A 21,292-nucleotide genomic window follows, 5' to 3' on the forward strand; every position below is an offset into this window, starting at 1 on the left:
CTGCTTCAGAAAACAATTTCCTGTATTCGATATGTATCAACTTTAGAAAGCATGAAAGGAAACATCATAGCCATTTATTTTTGCAGCTAATGCATTTAATATTCCTTTCATGGTACATCTGTGTCACTGTCCATCCTTAAAAACTGCTGAAGAGGAACTTAAAAAAGGAAACCCCCCCCTATGGATTGGTCTACACGTGTTTTGAACTCGTGTTCAATTCAATCCACCTGTAAAATGACTGTGTTGGGTCTGTGCAACCATCGAGTGTGGGCACCCTGTCTTCATTTAAGAAAAAAATGGTCTTGTTTTTCCTGACTTTGGCAAAATTTCTACAGCAAATAATTCAGGTTTTGGATACTTTCAACAAAGGAGGTGGCCTGACCAAAGACATGCAAGGATTTAGCTAAATTTGTAGAGAGAGAGTGTAGATTAGAGTGTAAATTACTCCCCCCTCCCTTCTCCCTCCAGAGGTACATATTTTTATGGTAATTACACTGACTGTACTGGAGTTTCATCAGCATAAAACTGCACAGCAAGGTAAAAAAGGATGTAGTAGTTTCACCCAAGGAATAACTGACTGAGCTGTGAGTTTATGCTCAGATAAACTTTAGAACTATAAAGGAATGAAACAATCAGTCCTCTTTTTTTTTTCCTAGCAAAAAGATTTTGGCCTAAAACAAGGCAAAAACTTACATATTTTTTTTTCTTGACTAAACAGAAGAATACCTTCTGAATGCATAAAATGATAGAGCACCGCAAGTCAGAAAAGCTACAGAATTCACAGTGGAAAAAAGAGCATAATGAAATTCAGCATCAACTCAGCACATTTCCTTAAGCTGCTGCTGTGTTTCTGGTTTGTTTCAGCTAAGTGCAACCACGGACTACAGCACCAGGGCACAGCAGTTAGGCTCAATAACTTTTAAAGGCAACTTACTCCTACTTGTCAGTAGAACTCCTTAGATTTTTAAACCTGCATTATTGCAACAAGTGTGAAGGGAGCTCAGGGGTTCACTAGCAGAGGCATTTGCTTGGCTGATGAGAACTAGGTTTGGGAGAGTTACAAAGCCATGTCTGTATTTTTGTCGCTCAGAAATTCACAATCTGAATGGGAAAATCCATTTCATTTCATATTGTCTGCATTTAATAATGCATCTAACCCCAGCACTTATTATTGAAAGATATATGGCTCAGTGTCACTGCACACTCATCATCTGAAATACACTAAACACAGTCTCTCTCCTGCAGTGGATGGGGAAATGCTAATCAATGCCAAAATACTTGCTGGATTCTTACAAAAGCCAGCAATGCCAATGCCATGGCACGTAAGCGGTGGTGAGGGGAGCACCTCTGCAGGTCATTTATTTTGCCCCTTTATTTCTGCCCCTTTCTCTCTTGCAGCAAGCAAAAGTGAGCCCTCAGCAAATCAGGCACACTTGCACTTGGGCAAAAAAACAAAGAACGACAAGACAAGGTACAGGAGTAGAAACTCTTTAAGGAGCCAAAAGGTGTTTGAGCAGTCAGACCAGTGAAACGTCACAGTGGAAATCAGTGTTGGGAAGCCATGCCAGGGATGCTTATCTTTCCGAGATGGGCATCACAAGTTGGTCGTCTTCCTCTGTGAGCAAGCAAGCATTTGCAGCCCAGCTCTGCAGCATCTTCTGAGGTGATGGTGCTACAGCACCCACATTTGCACTTGTGGAAGGAGCACTGCTGTATAAATGAGGATACAGCAAAGCTTCTGCTGGGAGGGCTTGAAGGTGTACAGTCCCATAAATTAAAAATACACGGTTCGTTTTATAACATCTCAGACTTGGTTCTGCATTAAGATTGAAATGATGTATTAAGTAGGTACACTTTGTACTTGTTACATGAAACTCTTTCATTTGCCTTAATCTGTGTAACTCTCATGTTGATCACCTGACAGATTATTGGGAGAATAACACAACGCAATCCTGCTGTGGGCAGTTGAGCAATGCAGTTAGTATTTGTCTACTTTGTGAAAATCAAAGTTACAGATTAGTGTTTGCAAACCAATCAAAGTAATGTGCCTTTTTTTTTTTTCCCTCCAGAATTTGAGGATTTCCATTTTATGGAAAAATAGCATATTCACTAGCTCTAGAAAGCTAATCAACTGCCTTGCTTTACAAACATGGGGTAGCTACCCCAGCTTATAGGAAAGAACAACACGTTTGAATGCACCGTTCAAACCTTGTATGTTTTGCAATTAGGGCACCAACCATATGGAAACACAGATTAGTCTTATGTAGATTAGCTATTCTCCAAAAAACTAGATAACAGTGTTATTAACTGTAGGAATAAAAGTTGCTTCCATGGCATTAAAAGGAATTATGTAATATATCTAGAGTCTAAGGCTAGTATGAGTAAAACTTACTCATTTTGACATGAACCAAAATGATTTTATGGAGATAACTGTTCACACTACAGAAGTACAGTTTTTAGATCATCTGGACATACTTCATGTCAACAAAAGGAATCTGAAGAGGATCATAAAGCCCAAATTAAGAGGCTATATGGGAAAAGAAGGTTATGTCAGACACATATTCTTTACTTTTGAGGAAGAAAATTCATCAGACCTCCAAAGAGTAGAGTGAGAGAAAAAAGTATTCTGTGATTATATTTACACTATTTGAGGAAATAGTTATCAGTATTGTGTGCACTCTTCGCCTGCCTTTCTGCTTTTTGAGGCAAAGCAAAAAATACTTTCCACCACGATCACTCAGCTATTCTTTCCAATGCCCCTCTGAGCTCTCAGCCTTTTTCTAAATGGGTATGGGTAGAATACAGCTGTGCTTTTGTGTACATACATTCCTGCTGACCTTACCCTAAGAGAAAGGGTGTAGCTTTGTGAAAAAATAATATATCAAAACATTAACCTCCTGCCAGTTGGAAAATCTGGAATTCGTGTCTTGCCAAGAAAAGATAATGCTTTAAATATATTAGTAACTAGGCAGATTTTTAAAAGTGCCTTAGAAAAAATTCTCATTGTATGTTACAGAGGAAAATAACAAATTATCTCCATACACAATCCACAGTCTCGTTTTTTGAGGCAATACAGCTTCTCTGGGGCACAGTCTTTTCACTGTTAAATAAAAAGCCCTGATCTTGTCAGAAAACTCCCTATGCTTTCTTAACAGCAGCAACTTGTGAACAAGTGAGTCTGATTTGGAACCCAGTGACATACCTAACAAATTATGTCTGTAATTCTGAATGCTACCTGCTGCAGAAAGCTAAAGTCCCTCTGCACTTGCCTTCTGTGCTGCATAGCCTCCCTCAGCTTCCTCTACATCTGCCTTATCTGTGCAGACCAGGGGAAGGCATCGCTTCCATCTCACTTACACTTCCCTGGTAGGCCTCCCAGAGAGAGATTTCTCCTGAATGGGTTACAAATACGTTTGTTGCACTCAAAAAAACTGAGCCATTTCTCTTTTCTCTCTGCCTTATGCAGTCAGAGCAAGCATGGGGATTTGGCATCAAAAATACATCCAGTAGTTTAACTTGCTTAGCTGTCTGTACAGCCACCTCCATCTGCACTGACCTCATGGCCAACCATAAGCCCCCCTGTACAGCTGGAGGTCTGTAGCTGAACCTGTGTCTGAGGAATTAAAGTTTGCTCATCAGTGACTGCATAGCTGGGGTAGTGATGACATCAACCTTGGAGAGTGTGAAATTCCTTCCCATGGAGCCATGAGAGATGCTGCATTGTTCAACTGGCCACTCTGTACACGTACAATAGAGGCTGTTTCACAATGCTAGGTTTGACGGTTAAATAAGTTCATGTGAGAAACAAAAGTTATAGTCTAGCATATGTGGCATAAGAGACCACAAATTCTGTTCTGACAGTCACACCCACAACAGTACATTACATTTCTGCCTAAGTATGTCCCTTGCACCTTTCATGAGCTAAGCATTTTTTTTCCTTAACTGTTTGCAAAGCAATAATAAATACTCAGGTTCAGAAAAGAAGTATGTCTCATGCCTGCTACTTAATTACAATTTATAGACTCAAGACTGGATTGGTCTTAGATACATTTTTCAAGTATTCTCTTCTTGTTTATAGTACAACAGTAGTACCTTATTGCACATTGTTTCTGAAGGATTCTCTTCTATAAGCCTGGGAAATTACTTCGTTCGGGGCACTTGACAGCTTTGAACCCTGGCAAAATGACTTTCCCTTTACGATACAGATCATCCTGCAAACCTTTGTTCATCCTCTGTATCAACAGCTTCTCATAGAGCAGTGGGTGGTAGGCCCCTAAGGTACATGCTGCATCATAGTAGAGTTCATGGTAGTGACATAGGTCCGTCTGTCGGACCGAAGGGATGTATTCGTACACGTGCACTTCGTTACACATGGACATCATGATGAGGATACCTGGAGCAGAAAGTGAAAACAGAGGTCAAACCCAGGTTTCACTGTTCTCATTGTAATTTCCCTGAAGTTAACCAATCTGGTTTTGTGTTCCCTTTGCCATTGCACACCCTAAGCATTACTTCTGCAAAATGATTGCATGAAGTGACAGCGCCTTTCACTGAAGCAGTTTTTGCTTGCCCCTGATGCATAAAGATTGCAATCCTTGTAGAGTTCACAGTGTAGGACAACAACAAGGAAAGAGTGAAAACCCCGTAAAGGGCTTGCACACCGCCATCAGCATCCCTGAGCGAGAAGATTACTCTTTCTCTTTCCCACCTTTCCCCATCTACCCTGTCTTGTCCACAGAACATTGCACACAATAATCTGGGACCTAATGCAGCTTCAAGCTGATTTTTTTTGAGTCAACTGATCACTTTTATTTGTTTTCTTGTATATTATCAGTTCTTGAATGTGCTTGGCAAGACAGATCAGGTCTTTACATTCACTTGCAGAATACAGAACACACACAGACAACACAGCTGTCTCATGCTTTTAAGGAGAGGTTCTTGGCACTTCTACCATTTCCACAGTTTAACCTGCCTTGTAAAGGAGATTAAAAAAAAATCCAGACATATCTTTCTCTGTTCTTTTGGATATTTATGTCTTGCAAATCATAGCTATTTACATGCACACTAATCTTCAAGGCTATGAAGAACCTGAGTAATTTGCTCTTCCTTTTTTTTTCTTACACCATGGCAAGGGGAAGGAAGAACAGAAAGATAGGCCACTATCACCCATGTTTCCTCCCTTGACAACATAACTTTTGGATAGTTCACTCTCATCACTGGGAATATTAAGGTATCAATGTACAACGTGTAACATCTCCACCCCATTACAGTGTTGGTCTTTTTTAGTTTGGAATTGAGATGATTGCATTTTTTTCCGTCCACTTCCTTCTCTTTAGGCAGGAAGATATGATTTAGAAGGCAGCCTACAGAAGGGCAGGTAAAGAAATACCAGCCACATAGTAGTGGCACAAAGCAGCAAAGCCTCTGACTGCCTTCTGCTCAGCAAGGAAATCCACAAAATGTCAACTCATTTTTTCCTGCCACATGTCAATGGCATAGTATCATCAGCACTGTCAGCAATGGCTAAGAAAGGCCACATGGAAATAAATGTCCTGCTTAAAGCCAAGTGAAGGATCACTTCGACCTTAGGTGCAGTGCTGAGATGCTATTACTCTCTTTATTCCATACTCAAGATCAAAAGAACAGATTCAGGAGGGAGGTAAAGTGGGCTTAGGCAAACTTTGTTTTCCTCTAGCACAAGTGTAAATCCATACTACCAGGTGATATTTATAGATTCAAAATGAAAGAAATCTTACTCTTATGGCTGCACATTTTCAGAGGGGCTGATACCAGATACTGAGCCGCAGCACTGTCTAAACTGCAACACTTTCTCATCAATCACACTGTCTGGGAGCCCCTTCTGTTTCAAGTAGCCACATGAAAGGAAGACAACAAAGTAAGCCCCTGTACAGGGTTAACCCTCTAAGGGGAGTGACCTTGAACCTGACCCTAGGTGGTCTTGACCCCTCCCCAGGGGTGGGCCTGAACACCACCAGGTGATTAATGGTTAGCCCACTCCCCCTTCCTGTCTAAAGGTCTATAAAAGCTTTCTTGCTCCCTGCCTACCAGCATCACCATCCTGTTCCTCTTTGTTTCACCACGTGGCCATCACCCATGAGGCAGACAAACCCCTTACCATCAAAATCTGGTTGTATTTACACATTTTGTATTTGTTTTCCCTTCTCTATACCTTTGTAACTTCCCCACCTTAGATACTTTTTAAAATTTATTGTTAAACTTTTATTCTTTTTAATTTCCAAATTAGGGTGAGATTATTTATTTGGGTGTGCTTACCTTCTCCTCTCTCTACATCTAATTCCTTTCTTTTGGGAAAGAAGGGGGAAGAATAAAATTGTTATTGGTTCTATCAAATATATTTGGGTCTCTGGGAATTTAAATTAGAATCAAGACAGCCCCAGACATTATATTTTAAAAAATATTTTACTTTAAAAGTAAATATATGTAGAAAATGTATCAAAGCACTTGTTGCACTCCTGGTATCCTCCTCTGCTGTATGTGACTGTCAGCTCTCACTGGAGATGGCTGTTACTGTTCTGCTTGCTTTGCTCTTGCATATGAGAACTGATGTAATTGCTTTTTTTTCTGTACAACAGCTCTGGAATCATAAAGCATTAGAGGTGTTTTGGGTAGCTCCCAAGCGAAATGAATTAACACAAAAAAATATTTTGGTTCATTAATTAAGCAAACCCATTTTCTGAAGTTTCGTTTGTAGCTTGGAAACAGGGAGGTTTCAATGGCTTGCTAATGTGAAGAACCTTATGTTCTCCCTGCTGTGTATCATTAGATTATCAGAATGGTTTTTTTTCCCTTCCTGATGTGTGAAGTAACTGAAAACCAATTACTTCTGTGATTAATCTTCTTTTATCATAAATGAAAGGTTCTGAGAACGTATTAGATTGCTCTACAGCTTTACACTCTGCAGAGTGGCCTGCAAAAAGCCAAGTGTATCAATTTCAAAGGAACAATGCCACAAATATAAGTGAACTTTAGTCTTAAGCAGCAGGAAACACAAATTCATGACGAAAAAATATTTAATCCCTGTTTGAGCCAAAAAAAAAAGTGAGCTTAATAAACCACGTTTCCTTGCCTCCAAGCTGTTAGAGCTGTTCTGCATTGTAGCCTGCAGCAACTAAGTCTAGAATTGTATGCTTATTGTTTCAGTTTTACAAATGCTTTCGTCAGCTTTTCCACTGCCAGCCTCCTTTGGCCACTGATGGAGAGCCCACCTGCCCTTCCAAGGTAACCATTATCCCGCTGAATCAGAGGATGGATGGTGGAAATGTGTGCAATAATGAACCACATACAGAAACAGACAGTAAAAGGACTCCTCGCCTGCAGCCAGAGCCAAGCCTGCAGCCAGTTTCAGAAACTGTACCATCAATGTCTTAGGAAAATTGGCTCTGACAGAAAGTACAAGCCTTAACCAGAGTGTGTTTCATTACACTGCCACATTACTCAGCTAACCTTAAAATTAATGAAGGAAATTGCCATTTCAGAGACAGGAAAACTATTGACAACAAAAATGGGCACTCTCTTATAATTAATTTCCTTATTAACAGTAAAGATGGCCACATCACTGCAGGTATGGTTCAATAATGACAGAATTTTAAACAGTATCATTGACTTTCCTGTAAATTGATTAATGAAGCACTTTGAAGTGGTAGAGTTTTAGTTCTAATGACCCATGGATTAACGTCCTCCAGAATCAATCTAAAAGGCAAGCTGGGCTGTCTAGTTCAGCTCTTTGCCTTTCTTGCCTTGTTCCATCCAACCCATGTCTTAGGATTTCAGATTAGGTTGCTCATAAATGATAATTTCTGACAGTTCATTCAAGTTTTTGCTCATGCTGGAAAATAATATTTTGAGGAAGGGAAGGCAGTTCTTCAACAAGCTAGTTTCTGGGTACTAACAACTAATTTCCAGCACATCTTTGTGTTGAAGTCTAGAGTCAACAAACTGAAAGGTGAGCTAAGACAATGAGTAGAGATTACTACGTTTAGAATTGTCCCTGGGCTACAGTTGCTTATATGTCCTAGTGGAAATGGAAGTACTTCTGGTATCTGCAAACCTGGTGGACATTTTAAGTGCTCAAACCCTGTTCTGAAGAAAAACAGTGGTCAGTGCCAGATTTTTTCTCCTTTAGCACCTCTAACATCACAGACTATCTGTTAGAGACCAACAGTGTGGCACAACCAGCACTCCTATTTGCAAACACCTATGTATGAGATTCCAAGACATGAACGGTTATACACTCAATGTACATGAATCTGAGGACATAAGTTCCTCCAACTCTCTCTCAGAATGATCTGCTCCTGCTGTTTGGTTCAAACCCAAAAGGTGAGATAGTACTATATGAAAAAAATAAAAAAAGGTGAAGGAAGGGAAAGCAGAAGAGAAATAAAAATAGATCTTTCTGGAAAAGAAGCTGTTTTCTATATACAAATACAGTCCTCACAAACATAGGGACTGAGTTTATTCCTGCCCCATACCTTAGACAACGTGAATCTCCTCCCACAGAGGACACCACTGATATAGTAGAGCCATTACTGTAATCTAAGTTCACAAAAAATATTAACTGACCATCCTAAAAAATATCATCAGTTTAGGCTGTGAAGACATTTACAGCAGCCTGTGTGCTAGGGCACATTCAGTTTTAATTCTAGTTACTTTCTAATGCTATGTCTGGCTTCTTAAGTACCTAAAATGGGGTTGCTGACATAGCACCCTGGGCTATGGGTCTTACATTTCAGTACCACTCTCTAACTCAGTTTCTCTCTTTGCTTAGTGTTAGCAACATTTCAGTGAGTTACCGACATCTGTATTCAGCAGGTGTAAGTGTGCCAAGCTGTCTGTATATTCATCTACCTCACATCTCAGTCCCCCCCATTTCCCCCTTTCTCCTCCAGTTATCTTCAGTGATCTCATGACTTTTTTAAACTGCCAATAACTTTTTGGCACTTAGGTGATCTTAAAAATATTTTTTTGTATTACATTTGAACTTTTGTGGGTTTTATGCAATCTCAAAGCTAAAGAAGAGTGCACCTGACTGCTTACTGGCTTATTTTGCTCCTGTAAGCTGTTTTGCTTGCCAGTTTGCTCTGCAAAGCCCTACATTGTTTCCCACTTGTTATCTGTACACATCTCTCTCTGTATCATCGCTTCCTATGCTTCTCTGTGGCTGAATCTCTGCATTTCCACTCACATGTATTAACCTGTAGCTTTGTTTACTTTGTCCCCCTCTATCGCTCACAGGACATGCCTATCTTCTAATTTCTTTTGTCCATATCCTTTTCACATCACTGACTGATTCAGCATCAACTGCAAGTTTGTTTCATATCTCAGCACTGCTCCACAACCAGAATGAATGCAGATCACACTGGTTTATAGTCTGTAGGGTACAGAGTTTCCATATTTCTATATTTGTCTTTGTTCACAGTCCTTAAGTTTCAGTCAATGCACAATTACTACATATGAAACAGCATAGCCTGGCTTACATATGACCTAAGGAGACACTAATGAGCATTGTGAGACAGTCGCTGTCCCAGCACCTTATAGGCTGGACAGAACTCATCTCACTAAGATGTTCATAACAATTTCTGACCTAGCCAGTCTACATTGCACTTCACAGACAATGCAGGAGACAGGCTTTTCCAGGGCACAATTCATCTAACTCATTTTAAATATCTACTTTAGGATGGGATGAATTGCTCCCTGTAAGTGGTGGTGTTCTCCAATAACAAGGCAGCAACTGAGCAGTAAGAGTTTGGCTCTTACTATCGATCACCTTCTCCTCCACTCTCCTAGGTCAGAAACTTCTGGAGCTTTGTGGAGAGAAAAAAAAACTAATTGTTTTTTGCAAGAGCACAATGAGAAAAAATGACAACAAGGTGTGCTTCATCTGACCAAATGTGCCCACTGGTGCAGTTATCCACACCTGAAATAGGTATCATGGGCTCCTTTGCTGTTGGTAGAAGAAAGCAGGCACTAACAGGGAGAAGCACATGTTTACTCATCCCAGAGCAGACATTTAAAAATGGATTACAAAGCTATGCCCCAGAAATTCCCATTTCTTTTTACTGACTATAAGGGAAGCATGAGTCACAGGATATTAAGGACTGGAAGGGACTCAAGGAGAGTCACAGCAAGGAGATCTGTACTTCAGGACTTCTACCTGCACTCCCAATACAGGATGAAAATTTCCTCTGTAGAAGTCTCATAGTCATATTCAAGAGGTACCTATTTTTGGCTCTAAGAAGTCTGAGTCTGACTAACACAAATACAGACCTAAACCAGAGGCACCTAAAGCTAGTTCTGTTTCCTTACTGACCAACCATGGACCACAATCTGAATTCAATTTTCTGTGCAAGGATTCATCAGAGAAGAGATGGCTTTTATTACATTCGTAAGGATTAAGGTGTGGAAATAGGAGTGAAAGCAGCGAACTACAGAGTATTTAGGAAAGGCCAGAAGATATGCACAACTGAAGAAAAAGTAAAACCTGAAAGGGAGAGCTTATAGGCAAACGTCAAAAAAGGCTGCAGTCCTTAAAGTGAACACTGAGAAATCCATGAGGCACAGCTCCAAGTATGCTTTTCATTGGTGGGCCCTAAAAAAGCTTACTAGAAGCTAGATTAATTGGATTAATGTAGTAATAGCAGTATTACAGCAGTATTACTATACTGCCTATGGTATTTGGTCAAGAACCTATTAAGCTTCAGTGCAAACCAGTGGAAATATTGCCAGTGTGAGTGAGATCTGAGGAGGGGTCTGAAGGGAAATGTGCGGGCAGTTCAGAGTCCCCTTGCAGAGCAGAGGAACCAGAGAAGATAGATCAGGTTTCTTAGGGTGCTGTCCAGCCCAGTACTGAAAACTTCCAAGGATGGAAATGGAGCTGTTGAATCTTTTCAGAAGTTTACTGAAGCATGCAAAAGTAATACTGCAAGCCTGACTGTGAAACCAGCAAGCAGCTCAGAATACAACTTCTGGGTCTCTTCCAGGTCTCTTCTGCTTCAGCTTTAAAACTTTTAGATCTTAAATATCCAATCAAATTTTCATAGTAGTCAGGGTATCTAGTATGATTTTAGCTTTGGCAAACACAATTGGTACAACCACACATTAAAATTTAAGGTATTTCTCTACAGGCTATTTGAATCTGTGCTAATTCACTTGACTGGATTTTCAAAAGTTCCATTTGGACTACAGCTGGGAACATGGAAAAACTCAAAATACTTCTGTCTGTGTGTAGAAAAGTTGTTTTATAGTATCATAGAATGTCAGGGGCTGGGAGGGACCTTGAAAGATCATCTGGTCCAGCCCCCTGACAGAGCAGGATTACCTAGAGAAGATCACACTGGAACACATCCAGACAGTTCTTGAATATCTCCAGAGAGGAAGACTCCACAACCTCCCTGGGCAGCCTGTTCCAGTGCTCTGTCACCCTCAGTGAAAAAATTCTTCCTCAGGTTCACATGGAACCTCCTATGCCTCAACTTCCACCCACTGCCCCTTTTCTTGTCACTGGGCATCACCAAGAGGCTGGCTCCATCCTTCTGGCACTCATCCCTTACCTATTTATAAACATGAATGAGGTCACCCCTTAGTGTCCTCCTCTCCAAGCTAAAGAGCCTCAGCTCCCTAAGTCTCTCCTCATAAGGAAGATGTTCAACTTCCTTAATTATTTCTGTGGCTCTGCGCTGGACTCTCAAGCAGTTCCCTGTGCTTCTTGAGCTGGGCAGACCAGAACTGGACACGATACTCCAGATGAGGCCCTACCAGGGCAGAGTAGAGGGGAAGGAGAACCTCTCTTGACCTACTAGCCACATCACTTCTAATACACCCCAGAATGGCACTGGCCTTCCTTGCCACTAGAGCACAACGCTGGCTCATGACCATCACTCCATCCACCAGGACTCCCAAGGACTCTCCCCTTCACTGCAGGTCAGTTCCCAACCTATACTGATACATGGGATTGTTCTTTCTCAGGTGCACAACTCTACACTTGGTCCTGCTGAACTTCATTAAATTTCTCCCTGCCCAACTCTCCAGCCTGTCTAAGTCTCTCTGAATGACAGCACAACTCTGTGGTGTGTCAGCCACTCCACCCAGCTTGGTGTCCTCAGCAAACTTGCTGGCAGTGCACTCCATGCCCTCATCCAGGTCATTACTGAATACATTGAATAATACTGGTCCCAGTACCAACCCCTGAGGAACTCAACTAGTTACAGGACTCCAGCTAGACTCTGGCCCGTTGACCACAACTCTCTGACTTCTTTCCTTCAACCAGTTCCCAATCCACCTCACTACTCCATCACCCAGACCACACTTCCTAAGTTTAGCTGTGAGGACGCTGTGGGAGATGGTGTCAAATGCTTTACTGAAATCAAGGTAAAGCACATCCACTGCTCTATCATCATCTATCCACCTGGTTACATCCTCATAGAAGGTTATCAGGTTGGTCAAACATGACTTCTCTTTTGTAAAACCATGCTGACTGCTCCCAATGACCTTCTTGTCCTTGATATGGACAACAGTAGATCATTCTACTACAGTGTGAGGTGTCCGTGCCCTTGGCAGGGGAGTTGGAACGAGATGATCCTTGTGGTCCCTTCCAACCCTGACTGATTCTATGATCCTATGATTCAAAGGTGTGCTTTATGAAGGTTTTACAGTGGAATGGCAGTGTTCCTGAATATTGCATCAGACACCAAAGAAAGGACTGTGAGCATAAGATATTCTTTGTAAAACACTTTAAAATACATTATTCCAACGAAATTATGTAGCCACCGGAGAAACAGTCAACCTGCAAGTTTGTTATAACAGTACATTAGGTGCTGATTATTTCAAAATATTATATATTAGTATTTCAAAATCCTTAAAAATATTTATTACTCTTTCTTTTCCACCCCCCTTATTTGGCAGATATCTACAGTGTCAGGAAGTGCTGGGTAAGGTTTAAACTCAGATCAATCGGCACAAAATCCTGAGCTTTCACAATCTGCACTGAAAAGATTTAAACTAGAATTAAATAAAGACTAAATTCCTTGCATGGGTGGTTTATACAAATGAACTTATGCTACGGATTCTAATCAAAAGGAATGTTTTTCAATTTGTCCTTGATAATTTTAATGACTCAGAAGGTTTTGAATTTCCAATGCGCATCTCGTGTACAGTACAATTAGGCTTTGTGGTTAGCATGCCAATTTAACTGGATGTTCTCCACTTTACAAGTAAATAAAACACAGTTTAATAAACCTGAATGCAACAGATGGTGCACAAAAGCATCTAGAATAATAAGTGCAATTCAAACATTCACGAAGAACTCAGCATCATTTTAACAAAGTCTGAAGAGATGTTGGAAGCATTTAAATATACATAATCTGATTATTACACTTGTAATGTGTCTCATTTCACACACAGCACAAATTTAGTTACAGAAAAAAGAAAGTTTAGCTAGACACACTAGTGAGGTCATGCTTGATAAACTCTGCACTTGAAAGCTTTACAAAGAACCACAATGCACTTAGAATATATAGTCTCCTATACGTTAATCTACTTCTGTAGTGTTTCTAATTGCATTTCAGGTACCACAGGAAAAATCTGTCACTCCCTGAAACTGGGCCAGATGTGTCTCAGTTATTCTTTGGAACACAAAGGAAGCCCTGATTAAAAAAAATATGACATTTCTAAACCAGGATTCTTTCACCTCTGTTTAGTTGATGAACTATGACAAATACTGACCACAAGAAAATCATACATACTAAGGAAGGTAATTGTCACCAATGGCCCTGTGCCTAGACTGAATAAATTGTGTAGTACTTGTAATTTTTGATGCATAGATACTCACATTATGTAACAGACCTAGAAAACTACGTGTTTATCACTTAACACTGAATACAAAATGCTGTACAGTAATCACAATATTATATGCTGTAACATGAGCAGACTGGAAAATGCTGCTCAGTAATATCATACAATTTTAAATGTGTTATTCAAATCTGGCTGATAGAGTAGTGAACTTTTTCTTTTAATGCGATTTGGGGTGCTGTAAGAAGAGAACTTCTGCTTTTATCCCTATTTCAGGAAGTGGGAGATACTCGAATTTCAGAGAGCTTTTCATTACAATAAGAATTTAAAGCTTCTGCATTTGGAGGTATTATTTATTTGTGTGATAACACTTGAACAAAACAGAGCTGGAAAGAGTAAACACTATTCTTTTCTGTTCCTTTACCAACTGCTTGTAAACAGCTGAGTAAGTAACAGTAAGAAAGGCAAGTCATTTAATGTGTCATATTGTTTCTTTCAGTTCATGCAAGTGTATTTATTCAAAGCAGAGATGGAGAGCAGCTGCATTGTTCTATTCTACATGCTCACTGAAGCCATTTTAAATTAAAATTCTTAGTCATAAAATGATCTGCTACCATTGCAGCACAATGATAGTCTTGCTTGTACTATTGTCTCAATGCATGCAAATGAAGATCAAAATAATGTTATCAGCTATTAATGATGCATAACTGTTAAATCTATAATGTCAACTGTAAAGCCTCAAACAAGCCTTTCTCTCTCCTAACAATAAAGCGATCCGGGTTCAGTTATCATTTTGCCTTCAGTGGTTCATGTTAACGCCAAAAGCTACAACACAGAGCAAAGACTCCCATTTACACACACAACCTACAATGTAAAAACCTACACAGATCATGGTTGCATTTGGGAGTTAAAAAAAAAACAACAAAAGACCACATCAGAGCTTTCAAGTAGCTTTTTAAAAAGGCAAAAGCTGTTGGGTATGTAATGACAGGTAACTGTGAATTTCAAGCAAAAGGTGAATCTCAGGCAAAACAAACAAGTGTACTGATGGACTATGGCAAATAGGAATTCATAGCAAATACAGTTTAGTAAACAATGGTCAGGAGAACAATCTTTCTAGAGAAGCCTGTATAATAATGTAAACATTATTAGAAAGAACACCAAACTTTCTAATTGTGAATGCACCATCCTATCAGATGGACACAGAATGGTGGTCTTGAGAAACTCAAGGAAGCAGTTTTAGCCTTGGTCTTCAGACGACAAAAGTTTAAGGTCAGAACTAGGTTGTTTACAAAAGCTACCAAGGAGGGTATAGGAACAGTTTTCTTCCAAGGGAATGGTAAAAATAGGGACTGCCAAATAGTTGGCCTCAATTAAAAACTGAGCTTAGCCATGTTCAGAAAAAGGGAAAGAGAAGCAAGTTTGTATTTCAGTAAGAAATAGTATTATTAACAGGAAGAGGTAAGACTTATGTCTGCTTCCAAAAGATAGGGCAAATCCTGCCCTACTAACAGTGATGTTGTCTCAATTGTCAATTTAGGATTTGCCAGTGGAATCCAAGTCTGAGATTTGGTGAATGGATGATTACAATACTTCTGAGTAAAATGGAGTAGATCAAAGTCCGAGAGAAGATGTAAAAATACCAATACTCATTTAATAAACCAGTTTTCAGCCAACTGCGATCCAACAAATTTAACTGCAAAAATCCACCACAGCAACTGCCTAACACCAATGCAAGATGATGAGTATAGTGTGCAGAGTTGTGTTACAAAGCATGAAGGTGGCAGCTTGTAAAATGATGTTAAAATGATGCAAGAATGGGTTTGCAAAGCTCATCTACTAGATTAGGAAGACAAAAAGTAAGTAATTTATAATAAGGAGTAATTTTAGCCAAGTAAGGCAAAGCTACAAGCCACAGAACAAGCTACAAGCTTGTTGTCTTGGTAAACAAGCTGAAGAAAGACTCCCAGATTAAAATAAGAGTTTTGTTTTAATTTGGTGAATCTCTTCCTATGAAAAACATCCTCTGTTTTCTTAGCAATTATTCATTCCAGCTAGAACACACCACACTAATGGAGTGACTTGTCCATGACAAGTTATCTTTCCTGGGCATGGCATACCCCCAGAGGTAAAACCTCACAAACAGGCTTCAGTCAGACAGACAATGGTGTCCAGCCTACTTTCAAGGATGTCCTGAAATGACATCTCTCACTAGGCTGGGTAGAAAATAATGTTAAGACAAATCTAGTGTAAAAGACTGGTCAGATGTGGGTCTGTGTGCAGCACTGTTAAGGTGCAGTCTGGCACTGGTGTTGGATGGGTTGCTGTGGGCTGACATGACAAAAAAGAACAATGATAGGAACACCTGTAGGTTAGAACTCAGTAGAGAAGAATCCAATGAAGAAGTTCTGTTCTTGGAGGAAGCTGATCTGTGTGAGTTAGTATTCATCTCACCTGGTTTTAGACCTCTGTAAGTGTGTGCTGTATGTTAACACTTCAGAAGTGTCTGGAAGCAGTGACATCTTTAAAAGGTTTAAAACTATGTGAATGGACACAAAATGTGGTATTACTACAGCATTTGAGAGTTGTGCCTTATTTAGTACATAACCTGTAGAGAACAACCACTACTGATCTGCAAAATTTTCTCCCTTTCCTCTCCTGACCCCTCCTCTGCAGCTGGCACATGTGCTGAGCTTCGCTCACCCCAGCCACCAGCTATTATGATGCTTCTTCAGCAAAATGCTGGTGCAGAGCTAATGTATGCCAAGTTTTGGGGAGCCAGGGGCTCCAGGAGGGAATTCTGCCAACAGAGCATCTCACACTCCAAAGAAGTGCACATTCTTAAAATGTTATCTCTCTCTCCCATGAGGTGAAGAAACCAGGGGAAAGGTCCTACCTCTTTTCAGTATTTCATTCCCCTGAAGTCACAGCATGTGAGAGAATACCTCTTCCTCACAAATAAGCCACTGACCCCTTTTCAAGAGACTTAATAATAATGTGACTTAAGTACTTTAATACAGCTATTAACAATGTCAGAAGATTCCCCTGACACCAATCACTGCTGAAGGATGCTGACTAACTGCTGCTGAAGAACACTGTAGGAACTACATTCCACCAAGCATGTTCCTCTTGGAAAGACTTTTACTTTGTAAACTGGAGTTACAAAGGGTTAAAAAAGTTTCAACAAAAGTGCTTCACTTGACCCAGAATAATTTTATTTTACCGTGTTACTGGCAATGACAGTGATTTGAGGAACCACAGCTCTTCCTCCACAAGTAACCACAGCTCACAAAGGGCTTCCTGACTTTTGGCTGGCGTAAATAGGGACAAACCAGATCCCTGCACAGAATCTCTATTTGTTCTAATTGAAGAGCACTGGACCAGACTTTTAATAAGTTGTTCTAACAAAGTGATTAAAGTCACCATAGTCCATGCTATAAAGAGTTCAGATTCAGAGGTACAGGTCCCTCTGCCTGTGACAAGTCACACACTCTCTATTTAACAACAGCCTGTCTTCCTTTAGGAGGAGACACTTCTTTATAGTGAGGGTGACAGAGCACTGGAACAGGCTGCCCAGAGAGGTTGTGGAGTCTCTTTGTCTGGAGACTTTCAAAAACCAACTGGAAGCATTTCTGTGTGACCTGTCCTAGGTGACTCTGTTTTAGCAGGGAGGTTGGACTCAATCATCTCTGGAGGTCACTTCCAACCCCTACCATTCTGTGATTCATACAGCTGTTTGGAACATGACTGTATTAGCAGCATGGCTATTTAATAAACCATTTTCCCATTATATTTTTGAAATTAAGATTAATATTTTACAATGGCCATCACCCCCCATTCATTCTATTAATTTTCTAGGAAATAATTGCATACATGTTAAAAGAATCAGGTAGCAGATCAATAATCAGGATACACTTTTCATACCAGTGCACTCAGTTGTGTCTGCCAGCTTCGGTTCCAATTGGATAATCTGCTGCATGAATTGAGAGATACCTGATCTGAAGACCAACATAACTTTTCAGATTTCTGCCAAGCTGCACTGCATTTTTCATGCTTTATCTTGTCCTTTATATCTACCTTTGACAATACTCAGTTGCTATTTCTGTGCTGTCCCCCTGTTCTTATTATGTTACACATGCTATGCATAGACACGCATTCAATAAGGATACTACATCAGTAAGCCTCTCCCTAACAAAATATTTAAAATCATATAATAATAGAATCAACCAGGTTGGAAGAGACCTCCAAGATTATCCAGTACAACCTAGCACCCAGCCCTATCCAGTCAACTGGACCATGGTACTCAGTGCCTCCTCCAGCTTTTTCTTGAACACCTCCAGGGATTGCAACTCCACCACCTCCCTGGGCAGCCCATTCCAATGGCAAATCACTCTGTCAAGAACTTCCTCCTAACACCCAGCCTATACCTCCAGCACAATTTGAGACTGTGTCCCCTTGTTCTATTGCTGGTTGCCTGGCAGAAGAGACCAACCCCCACCTGGCTACAGCCTCCCTTCAGGTACTGGTAGACAGCAATGAGGTCACCCCTGAGCCTCCTCCTCTCCAGGCTAAACACCCCCAGCTCCCTCAGCCTCTCCTCATAGGGTTTGTGTTCCAGGCCCCTCACCAGCTTTGTTGCCCTTCTCTGGACGCATTCCAGCACCTCAACATCTCTCTTGAATTGAGGAGCCCAGAACTGGACACAGTACTCAAGGTGTGGCCTGACCAGTTCTGAGTACAGGGGAAGAATAACCTCCCTTGTCTTACTGGCCACACTGTTCCTGATGCAGGCCAGGATGCCATTGACTCTCTTGGCCACCTGGGCACACTGCTGCCTCATCTTCAGCTACTATCTACCTGTATCCCCAGGTCCCTTTCTGTCTGGCTGCTCTCCAACCACTCTGTCCCCAGCCTGTAGCACTGCTTGCGGTTGCTAGTTATAAATTAAGTTTGATATAACTCCCCAAAATCTTGTCTTACTGCCTTGTTTTCTTAAAGCTAATAACAGCATTAGCAAAATGTCTAAGCACATACTTTGGGAAAGAACAATGTCAATAAAATTTCCAGTAGAGAAGGAGGTAAATTTGCTTTTGTACACAGAGTATATTTATCTGTATAGCTTTTATGGTTGATGTTATTGCTTGTTTAATAATTGGTAATTTTAAAGCTTCCTCTGCTTGAGAGATATTTTTTGTCAGGAACATGTAGACTTGGGGTTGAAGATTACTGGTCTATTCTTATAGTAAAATTAAGACTGCTTCTTCAAAGAAAGCTTTTAAAGAGTTTCTTACATATGGTGGAAGTATGGATTGACAGCACAGTGATTGTCTTCATTATTCTTGTGATCAGCAGCTGTTAACCTATTTTTATCAAGAAATTTCTTACTCCACAAAATGCTTTTGAAAAAAGTGAAAGCAGCTGGTGAGATCATTCCACATGAGCAATCTTAGGAATTTTTACAAGCATGTTCCCAAAATTTCACTTCAAGAAATAAGCAACTGCCAAGCTATCTCCTCCAAAACACGAGGCCTCCTCTTTACACTCATGCTCCAGGTAAACACAACTCACTCTGGTCACAGCCAGGCATTTCCCAGACACTTTAATGACATCTCTCCAAGAGCTATAGCACCTTCCTTAAGGCCTTTGGTGACTCCCCCACAACATCCTAGGATGCCACTACTGCATGCAGAGCCTCAAATGAATACTTAGAACTCATTCTCCCACACTGGATGCAATCTCAGGTATCTTTGCTCTCAGATTCAAATAGAAAGAATGAAATAGGCATTTTCTGACCACAGCAAGCAGAGAGACAGTGACGAGGAGGAAAGGATGGAGTTTCCAAAGCAGAAGATGTATTTGGAGCTCTGTTGTGCTCTGTATCTCTAGAACCATGAGCAAGACCCAGCCTTGCTACTCTGACTACTTCCATCCTTTACACATTCACATTCAGGACCCACTATGCATCAGGTAAGTCATTATGCTCTATGAACAGTGGGCACAATGCTCAATTATCCCCAAGAAATGCTAAGGAAGGACCAAAAAATACTGTGAAACTATAGCCTTTCAAGTGTAAGAACAGAGATGCTTTGAGCACGTTTCAGCTGAACACTGGAAGCTATGAGAGAGCATGGGAAGTCCCATTCCTTTACCTGTTTAGGGAACAAAGCTTGGCCTGTCTGATTTCATTCTCTTTGTATGATCTGCTTTCACTTGTCAGATGCACCAGACCTGTCTGCTCTGTGGTCACAACAAAGAACTTCACAACAGAGTAGAAAGTCATAAAGTACATATTTCTCACAGATATACACATGTTTTATAAATACAGATATGAGGGGCAAGAAAGCAGAACAGGAAATTCACCCAGCTGCTTTCTAGGTCTCATACTGTGTTTTAGCTAGACATTGCTTCTGCACATAGCACCAAGAAGCAACAGTAGAATCATAGTATCTCAACACCTCTCTTGAATTGAGGAGCCCAGAACTGGTACATGTGTATGGGCTCGATCCTCAGGCAATGGACTCATTTACAATCTTAAAACTATTTTTCATCTATTATGTCAGTTGGGCCTATCCTTGATACACCTACCAATAAAACCTGAAGAAGGAGGGTTGGGCTGTATCTTCTCTTTAGTGTTCTCCTGAATGATGTCCCAGAGCTGCCATATAAACTTAGGATGGAGAATGTAAAACGGCTGGTTTGGATTCTTCCTGCGATGCTGTACGTAGGGAGTGAAGAGATTGTAGTCTGGCTTCTTATACCACTGTGAGGGAAAAAGTAAGCATTTTTCAGAATCTTACAGTATCAAGATGTGTTTCAAGCATTACATGTACATCAGTCTTAACAAGCTTCATTTGGGTTCTTCAGAACAGAAGCAAAGGTAGCAAAGCAGCCTGCACTGGTGGATGCTTCTGCTAGAAAGCCAGTCCTGTATGTGAGCTGTTTTCTGTTTCATGGAATCATAGAATCAACCAGGCTGCAAGAGACCTCCAAGATCATCCAATCCAAGCTAGCACTCAGCCCTGTCCAGTCAACTAGACCATGGCACCAAGAGCCTCATCCAGTCTTTTCTAGAATGCCTCCAGGACGGCAACTCCACCACCTCCCTGGGCAGCCCATTCCAATGCCAATCACTCTCTCTTTCAAGAACTTCCTCCTAACATCCAGCACAATTTGAGACTGTGTCCCCTTGTTCTGTTGCTGGTTGCCTGGCAGAAGAGACCAACCCCCACCGGGCTACAACCTCCCTTCAGGTAGTTGTAGGCAGCAATGAGGTCCCCCCTGAGCCTCCTCCTCTCCAGGCTAAACACCCCCAGCTCCCTTAACCTCTCCTCAGAGGGTTTGTGTTCCAGGCCCCTCACCAGCCTTCTCTGGACATGTTCCAGTATCTCAACATCTCTCTGGAATTGAGGGGCCCAGAACTGGACACAGTACTCAAAGTGTGGCTTGAACAGTGCTGAGTACAGGAGCA

General features: G+C 40.9%; 2 protein-coding genes across 10 annotated transcripts in view; one reads left to right on the forward strand and one right to left on the reverse strand.

The window, feature by feature from the left end:
* LOC135175482 (pinopsin-like) overlaps positions 1-7,410 on the forward strand; it is a 96,965-nt gene extending 89,555 nt beyond the window's left edge. The window contains exon 4 of the mRNA XM_064143647.1: positions 7,183-7,410. Within this exon, the coding sequence (XP_063999717.1) occupies positions 7,183-7,410 (228 nt within the window). The remainder of the gene's footprint in view (positions 1-7,182) is intronic.
* Positions 1,473-21,292, reverse strand: part of ST6GAL2 (ST6 beta-galactoside alpha-2,6-sialyltransferase 2) — a 60,737-nt gene continuing 40,917 nt past the window's right edge. For 8 of the 9 annotated variants that reach the window (XM_064143638.1, XM_064143637.1, XM_064143645.1 and 5 more), the window contains 2 exons: positions 20,410-20,584; positions 1,473-4,393 (listed from right to left, as the gene is read on the reverse strand). In XM_064143638.1, the coding sequence (XP_063999708.1) occupies positions 4,125-4,393; positions 20,410-20,584 (444 nt within the window). In that variant the 3' untranslated portion in view covers positions 1,473-4,124. Of the gene's footprint in view, positions 4,394-6,512; positions 6,617-20,409; positions 20,585-21,292 lie in introns of those variants that run through there. The other variant, XM_064143640.1, reaches the window with a different exon arrangement.

The sequence above is a fragment of the Pogoniulus pusillus genome, chromosome 5 (genome assembly GCF_015220805.1).
Source record: "Pogoniulus pusillus isolate bPogPus1 chromosome 5, bPogPus1.pri, whole genome shotgun sequence".
Taxonomy (NCBI): domain Eukaryota; kingdom Metazoa; phylum Chordata; class Aves; order Piciformes; family Lybiidae; genus Pogoniulus; species Pogoniulus pusillus.